Raw genomic sequence first — 8,625 nt, forward strand, 5'->3', positions numbered from 1 at the left:
TTACCGTGATTAATGTATGTATAGTAGTTTACGCAACGATTGCGTAAAGATGGTGTTAACAACACGAGTAGAAAATTTAAGGTACGGGCCTTACGTACTGATTATTTACGTGAGTTGCGTACACTACTTTACCTACAACATTGTTTTAGTTACTAAAAATCACTACTCATAACTTCTATAAGAGGTTATGTTTTCGTTTATAACCTCTAATTGCCACTGACAGTGATGCAATGAAACACACTAATTGCACCAATCAACAATTAAATTGGCCTGAACAGCTGATTAGTTGAATTTTGAATCATTACAATTTTACTTCTCCTCTCTCAATCCTTGAACCTCATTGGTCCGTTACCTGTGTTGTTATGAGTAAAACTAAGCTGTTATGAGATACCTTTCAATTCTAAGAACTGTACTGAAACGGCTACTTTAAAAACCGGTCGTAGGTAAAATTATTTTTCATAAAGATCAGGTGAAAAAACTCACAGTTTCCATAATAACCTCTATTGTTTTATTATACAGTATAAATACAAACAAGTGAAAAAAAAAACTTAAGGATACAATAATTTCAAACTGTGCTTTGCATTTTATTCCTTAGATTCTTTCACTCCATAAGAAGCCTCAAAGGCTTGCAAAATATTCTCCTTCTCTTCATTCAGTTTCTTAAGGTCTTCTTTGTGCTGGTGCTCCTGGGAAAAAATAACCAATAATTACTCCGTTGCAGCAAACATGCAGACAAAGCCAATTTTGTCTTAACGGGATTTTTTATAAACATTCCCTTCCTATTTAAATACTATAAAGATTTGATATTTTTATGTTTTTAAGGTAACAAATTTGAAAAAAAAAAACTATTTTAAAATCCCATAACACTCTGTTCCAATGACCCGATCTTGTTGGTCCTCATTTAAGTGTGTACAGCCCTACACTTCCATGCAAAATGTTACAAATCGTATTATTTTTCCAATAAGCTGATTAAATTGAAACAAACCAAAATAAACAGTGTCAGAAAACTGTCACCTACTTTTTCCATTGACCTTATTATAATGAGTAAGCAGAGGGAGTAGCTATGCGTTTTTATGGGAGAAAATCACAAAAGTTGCAATAACTTATTCCAATTGATCTTAAGTTATTAAATTAACTTATGTAATTTCTACAGCATTGCGGGTTGTGTCATTATATTCAGAGTTAACTGTAAGAGGTAATGCATGAGAGACCTTAAGCGGCTAGACCGAAAACCCCGTCATACAGAGCACGCAATCCAGTTGAATTACAGAGACTAATGGGAAATGTTGACAAAAACAATTCTTTCTTCGTATAGCCTACTATGTATAGGGGAGAAAGTAATAAATGCAAAGAGGTACAATTCATAAGGTGTGATCAGTAGTGTAGGGAAGCGTAACTGTATTCTACAGTAGTTCAATTTGTATTGAAATTATTCTGATTTCATGTGTAAAGATTATAAAATTTGTTGAAAGTCTTAGAACAAAAACGATCTTTCTTTACTATGAATATTGTTGAAAATATCATGACTGACAGACTTTACCATTATTTTCAGCACCCTTTGTTCAGTGAGTTGAATCATTTCTCTCACTGTCAGTTCAGCTTCTTTCTTCCTAAACTGTACAAAGAGGCAAGCGGAGCTGTGCTTCATATGCTCATCCCTGGAACAGCACAGGCCGGCATTAGACTTTGAACCATGTAACTTAACTTGAAAAAACAGCATGTGATGAATACAAATGTATCATTTAGTTAGGTTAACACTTAAGCAGTTAGTATTTTCATATGTCATGGTGATGTTATGTGCAGTTTTTACTAGTGATGGACGAGACTAGATTTTTCACTTCGAGACGAGACGTGACGAGATATTTTTAATTCTGACGGGACGAGATTTAATGAAAAGTTATACAAAAATTAATATCTAGCCTACTTTTTAAGTTCAGAAATATTTACAACTTTAAAAAACTTGACAAAAATTAGACGAAATTGTTTAAAATCTTTTATTGAAAAACATTAATAAAAACATCAGTATTTAAAAACAATATTAATAAGGTCTAATTTATTAAAAATACTGTTCGGCATAGAAAACATGGAGATATCAGTTAGTATATATAGTTCAACTTTTAAAAATACCAAAAACAACAGTGTTACTTGTTTAGAATCAAGTAACAATTTTCAAGTCTTGAGTTATTTTTAGAAAGATTTTGGAGTGACTTATTTTATTTTGGCTATGTTTACAGTAGTAAAACATGTCTCACACTGCTAACGCTAACAAAACTTCTCATTTGCTATGTAAAAAAAAATATAAAACGATTGAAGCAATATTTCCATGTAAAGAATAAATAATTAAATATAAGCGCCTTCGCAAAGTTTTTTGTTTATTTTTTTAATTTAAATTTTACGTTTTGCAAAAAAACGGTGGAACATTTTTTTAGCCAACATTTTTTTAAATAACAATTTTTAATTAAATTTTTTTTTTAATTTAAATTTTTGTTTAGATCTTAAATTTTTTTTATTGTAATAAAAACTTTTTTTTATCTTGTCTCAAAAATGTCTCGTTAGTATCTCAATCCTGCCCGAATCTTCGAGATAAAAAAAATCTTGAAAAAATAAAATACCCCCGCCGCAGCAAACCTGCAGACTAAGCGAATTTCCATTTGACTGATTGGATTTACACTGAAATGTCTACTTAAAAATATAACATTTATTCCCGATTTAAATAGAATTAGTTTAACAAGTACTTAGGTTTGCTGCACCAGGGAGGGTAAAACTTTTTTTTTGTAAAATGTTAATAGTTAGTAAGAAATAAAAACATTTTCCAAATTTGATCAAAATATGTTCATAAACAAGCAAACTACAACAGTTTACTCATTCTCCATAAGAATAACATGGGAATTTTTAATTTACAATTTTTTGGAATTTTCTCCGTAACCATTAGGCGCATAATAACGCTTCAATATACTAAATTATTTGTTTTTTGAAGCTCTACAAAATGGTTTGGAAATTAATTGCTAAATTTTATGTTTTTTGGGTCAAAATTGGGAAAAACCTATTTTTACCCCATAAAACCCCCCGTAAACACCCGTTCCCATGGTCCGATCATGCTGGATCGCGAACTCGTTCGAATAGACGTAGGTTTACACGTTTGTACCAAATTTCATCAAAATCGGATCATTTTTGCTCGAGTTATCGTGCTGACGGACACATATATATATATATATATATATATATATATATAAATATATATATATATATATATATGAATTTGAACGGATGGTGTTTTTGGCCTCTAGGGACCTCAAAACGAAAAAAAAAATCGGTCCCGCGTCCAGGTCTTACCATGAGTACTACGGTAATAGCTTATTCCCTATATGGGAAATTCGCTAAAATGGAACCTTTGAAGGCTCTTCCTAAAAGATTGCCCAGGGAGGCACTAACCGTCAGTTACTTGCATCATGGATTTAGTTGAGTCAAGCAGATGATTTTGTAACATTACAAAAATAAAATTAAGGAATGATATTGTCGTACTAGACATTTTTAGTTAAATTTAAACCCCTAATAGCTACTTTGTAGAACCTTAATCTGATAAGACTGGATTTTAGTTATTGATGAAAGACTGTTTTGTATTTAGCACTTATTTAAGTTTAGTACTTATTTAAGTTCAAAGTCATGTGTTAGTTTAGATTTGCGAAGAAGACGCTAATTTATTTGAGTAGTATTTAACCGTCCGTGATATTACTTCAAAGAGTAAATCGCACATTTATTTAGACGATGAAAATAGGCCTATACATTTTAAAGGTAGCCTATTAAATGTACTTTTGACGTTTGTCTTAATCTTACAAATATTAACAAAATTTTGCAAATTTTATCAACTTTATGATTATTAAAAAAATCTGTCATCTAGGCCTGTATACAATAATTTTATTTAAAAAATGAATACACTTTGAACATTCAACAAAAGAAGAAACATCCACATCTGGATGTGAAACCCCGGATATTCTTTATGCTTAGGCCTACATCAGGTACATTAGGTCTGCATCAGCAAAGAGAGAGAGAGTGGTTCTTGGATGAATCTCCACTTGCCACTCTAATTGACACAATCTATAACCTAGATTAATCTAATAGTTAATTTACGTACCAAGGATCATCTGTAGGTTCCCAGCCACTTAATTCTTTCAGACAAAAAGCACATCGAGCACTTGGATCATCCGGATCATGACTGGTGCAATACCACCCAGCTTGTGCCATCTGTGGAAAATTAAATTGAACCAAAATAATTCAATCACAAGTTGTTGACAAAAAATAGCCTCTACAAAAAATATTTTAAACATAGCTAATAAGCTATGGGATTAAATTAAGTAAGATTCTGGTATTACTATTGTAAGTTCAAAAGGAAATATAAACTAAACATTACAAACATTTAAAACAGTTGCTAAGTAGATGTCTCAAGATGGAATACAATGAGTAAAAAGACACTAACATAAACTTTTGAAAGCAATTTACTTAAAAGAATAATAGAGAATTCATTTTTTTTTAACTAAGTTTTAAGTTAGACACCTAGGGACAACATCCTTATGTTGGACAGTCCCTGTGACTTGATATTTTTTAAGTAGCCAGTAGGCCTGAGAGTGAATGGAGAAGACCTAGGTGTCCTAACACCCATTCAGGGCCGTCACATGGGTGGGGTGACAGATATGGGCGTCTGGGTAGCAGTGGCTTTGGATAGCACTGCGGCAAAGTATAAAATTTTGAAAAAAATTAAGTTAAATGTACACAATGTAGAGGTGTGAGAGCAGTTCCATTTTTGAGCCAGGTCGAGCCTAGCCTTCATGCTTGAGGGATCAAGCTCGATGTACGAAAATCAAGCTCAAACCAGCTTTTATGATAGCAATGTTTTGGCTATCACAAAACGAATCTGCATATATATCAGGCTTTGTAATTGACAAAAATAATAGATTGTAGATTTTTCCGGCTTGTCTTGTGATATTGGGATTTCTAATACAAAAAATGCCTAACACAATGCCTACATTTGACATCATAGGCTATGACAGATCAAAAACATTGGTTTCCTAAGTGTATTCTTCATTAGACTCTATTTCAAATGTAACCGAAATCAACTTACTTGAACTGCAGCACATCTGGATGAACTAGTAAAGGGCCATTTTTTGAAACTCTTGAACCTTCCAGCTTCCCACATGTACTCGTTTCTGTTAAATTCTCGATCTAGTAGTTTTGTGGCCTAGAAAATATAAAATGACAACAGGATTTTTTGTTCTTGCCTACTAGTTAGTAGTAATAATAGATTACTTTCACTATTAAAGGGAATATTCATTATTATCGATGATTTTTTTTTTGCTACTGATATACCTATCAATATTTATTTTTTTATCCGTTAGGCAACTTATATCATTATTAACGAATTGAAACATATCAGCTGAAAATGTTATAAATAAATACTGATCAGTATCAACAAACAATTAAACAAATATATATTGAAATGAAACTGTTTTAAGCTAACTTAGAAAGTATCTAGAACCAAACTTGCTGTAACACAAGTTATCAAAATTCCTTTTGATATTTCCCACATGCCTCTTCTGTTATTAACCGGAAATTTGAAATGGTAGTCCTATACAGTAAAACTTACAGCAGGTTTGGTTAGTTAACTTATGTTAGGTTGGTTTAGAATAGTTTGATTTCTTATCCTAAAATTATTGACTTATTTATTTATTATTTCATTTCAAATAGGCTATTATTTTGCCTAAACAAGATCAGTTGTCAATTTGTAATTTAAATGTGTTTGAAGATATTAAAACAGAAGGAATAGGTATGGATCGTGAAGGAAAACAAAAATATCGATATATCTAAAAAATTATCGATAATAATGAATGTTCCCTTTAAAAGGAAAGTACCTAGGTAGGCCTAGTAAAAAATAGTTCTGAGATCCATGAAACTAATAATAAGTTCCACTAGTTAACTTAGGTATTAACTTAATATTTCTCAAACCTAAGAAACATCTAGAAACTTTTTTAAACAAAAAAGTTATGGATCTTAGCAAGAAGGATAACGGGCATACCGGTACCTATAGATGAGTTTTGAATTTAGCCTCGTATGAGCCAATGGCTACTTAATTGGTTTTAAGATGGTTTAGGCCTAAAGCGTCTAAGCAGCTATTTTCAGATCAAAACTGTTAACTTAACTTAGGCCTAATTATATCTTTTGCTGTGAGAGGTTGTTCGGGAAAAGGAGCAAAAAATTGACTAGGCCTAACTGAAATCTCTTCAGTGTAACTTATGCGATGAGTTTCTTAGGAAACATGTTTCCAAACAACTGTGCCTTAAATTGAACTGTTTGTCGGATTATAAGGTAGCCTGATGTAAATAAACCTATTCATCACATTGAATATAACAGCTCAGGAGCTAGAATGGAAATTAATTATAGGAAGATGTGAAAGAGTGTCAGCTTCTAAAATTTCAGAACCTTTACGATAGATGATGTGGTAGTCATACGCAAAATTAGCCTATTGTCAAACGTTGAATGCGGGCAGCTGCAAGAACTGGCATAGCCTACTTTTTTTCTCTCCTAGGAGTGCTGTTGGAGGGGCATGATCCGTAATCAAAGTGAATGATAATGGCCATAAGTTAAAATAAGCCCCATTTGTGAAATTTCTTCAACTTAGACCTACTCTGAATAGGACTATGACTGCAAGGGCTTCTTTATCTAACTTCAAGCATGATACATTTCTGATTTTGTGTGACTCCTAGAAGCATACGCAGTTGGTCGGACATATCTATCCTGTATAGGGTAACCCTAAGTTAGTGCATAGTGTGAGACATAACACTGACTTCGTGGCGATCCCATAAAGCCGCGTTTACACCGGAGTTTGGAGTTGCAAACAGAAATTGCAAATATCTCTAGAAACGCACATTTTTAGACGAAACATTTTGCTGTTGCAAACAGTTTTCAGTGTTTGCAACAGAAATTTTTGTTTCCACTTGAAGTCGGTAAAGATCAAAGGGCGTTGCAAACTCTCTGTTTGTAACACTAGTTTCGGTCAATATGAGCCGTTGAAACACGAAACAGAAACATTTCTCCGTCATCCCCTACGCTACCACCTCCACTCTCACTCACGTGATCACTGCGACCCTGTGTCTCGACTCAGTGTTAAATTAATCGGAAAAATGCTGTTTGACTGTCAATGAATTAACACTAACCTCAAATGACAAGGTCGTCTAATTTAAAAATAGGTAACAATAACGTCTCATGTGAATTAAAAGGGTTATAATTAAGTCCTTGTAATTTTAAAAATGAATAATAGGCTAATTTTAATTTGATGATTTATACAATTACCGATGTTCACCCAGCATCGTCTCGGCCTACGTTTCTTTGACAACACGACACACGCCACCGTGGCTAAAATAACATCCTCGACACTTGAAATCCTCGGAAAGTCTGATCCGAGGAACCAGAACGAGGCGAGTCATAATCAAGGTCGAAATTATTTTAAACAATTTCATGAAACATGGAAACAAATCATGAAATTAAAATTGCAAACATTTATTTGAAACTACTGTTTGCAACTGCTGTTTGCAATAAAAGTTTGCAACTTTTTGTCTGAAACTCCGGTGTAAAAGCGGCTTAAGGGCTTGCTCCTCCGCTTGCATTGCATACCACTTGGGGTTGGATTTTCAACTTTCGATCATAAGTTAAGGTAGGCCCTACCAAAACAATACTTTGAGTTAAAAATCATTAAAAGCTTTAGAATATTATGAATTACATTACCAGGGTTTATTTTTATGTAGCAACTTATGCTACGGGGATAAATATTCAGAACTAACTAGGCAAAACTTACCATTGAGGTTAAATTTCTTAAAAATCAACTTGGAAGTCTTACGAGGTCGTTGTTCAGTTTCAAGCTGGAGCATAGGATCTAAAGGGAAAAGGAGAGCATGAGTGCGAACAACACGCCTAAATGAAACACTATTTGAAACAAAACTTAACTTGTATTAAATAAACTGAAACACAAACATAAACAACTAAGTTACGTTACGACTACTGAAACTGAACTGACTGACTGACTTTGTTTGACTACACCGAAATCCAATCTTGCCGCCTAAAATACAGGCTGGCCAGTTCCGAAAACTAAAATATCACTAAGCTACAGAATATTATACAAATGGATGTAGCATTGAAACTGAAAAATTAGGAGATGTTGATTGCCGAATAGCCTACTAGAAGCAAAGAACATATTATAGTACTCGTACGCCAGTTAGATTTTGTTTAACTATGTTATAAAATTGGAAATAGGGGCTTCAATTCAGGAGATTGTGATAAAGCCATTAGCGGATCTGGTTGATTATTTTAGTTTAAAAAAGTATTCAGGAGAGACATGAATTTCTCAACCATTTTACATGGATTCCCCAACTATATTACAGTACTCGAATTTCCCAACTATATTACAGGGATTTCCCAACTATACTGTATTAGACTACTCGAATTCCGCAACTATATTACTCCGATTTCCCAACTAATTAACATTGTTTTTAACAGTAAGAAGGATATTTTTACTATTAAAAAGGTTTAAATACCTGCTATTAAGCAATCCATTTAATTGCAGTTGCAACTAGTTTCGAC

At 33.0% G+C, this 8,625-nt stretch overlaps 1 protein-coding gene across 1 annotated transcript; it reads right to left on the bottom strand.

Moving 5' to 3' along the window:
* Positions 1 to 491: 491 nt before the first annotated feature.
* Positions 492 to 8,068, bottom strand: LOC128992702 (baculoviral IAP repeat-containing protein 5-like). The gene is made up of 5 exons (XM_054416420.1): positions 7,844 to 8,068; positions 5,117 to 5,233; positions 4,133 to 4,242; positions 1,541 to 1,658; positions 492 to 686 (listed from the first exon to the last, which is right to left on the bottom strand). Exons 1-5 carry the CDS (start codon positions 7,844 to 7,846, stop codon positions 585 to 587), a joined length of 450 nt encoding a protein of 149 aa, XP_054272395.1. The 5' UTR covers positions 7,847 to 8,068; the 3' UTR covers positions 492 to 584.
* Between the last annotated feature and the right edge of the window lie 557 nt (positions 8,069 to 8,625).

Source organism: Macrosteles quadrilineatus, unplaced genomic scaffold (assembly GCF_028750875.1).
Source record: "Macrosteles quadrilineatus isolate MER2022 unplaced genomic scaffold, UCM_ALF_1.0 Scaffold_4__1_contigs__length_99947679, whole genome shotgun sequence".
NCBI classification, from domain to species: Eukaryota; Metazoa; Arthropoda; class Insecta; order Hemiptera; family Cicadellidae; genus Macrosteles; species Macrosteles quadrilineatus.

Coding starts and splice junctions, on each gene's coding strand:
- LOC128992702 (XM_054416420.1), bottom strand. Junction 4,243..5,116: donor CCAGATGTGCTGCAGTTCAA/GTAAGTTGATTT, acceptor AATTTTCCACAG/ATGGCACAAGCTGGGTGGTA. Junction 687..1,540: donor AAAGGGTGCTGAAAATAATG/GTAAAGTCTGTC, acceptor ATTTTTTCCCAG/GAGCACCAGCACAAAGAAGA.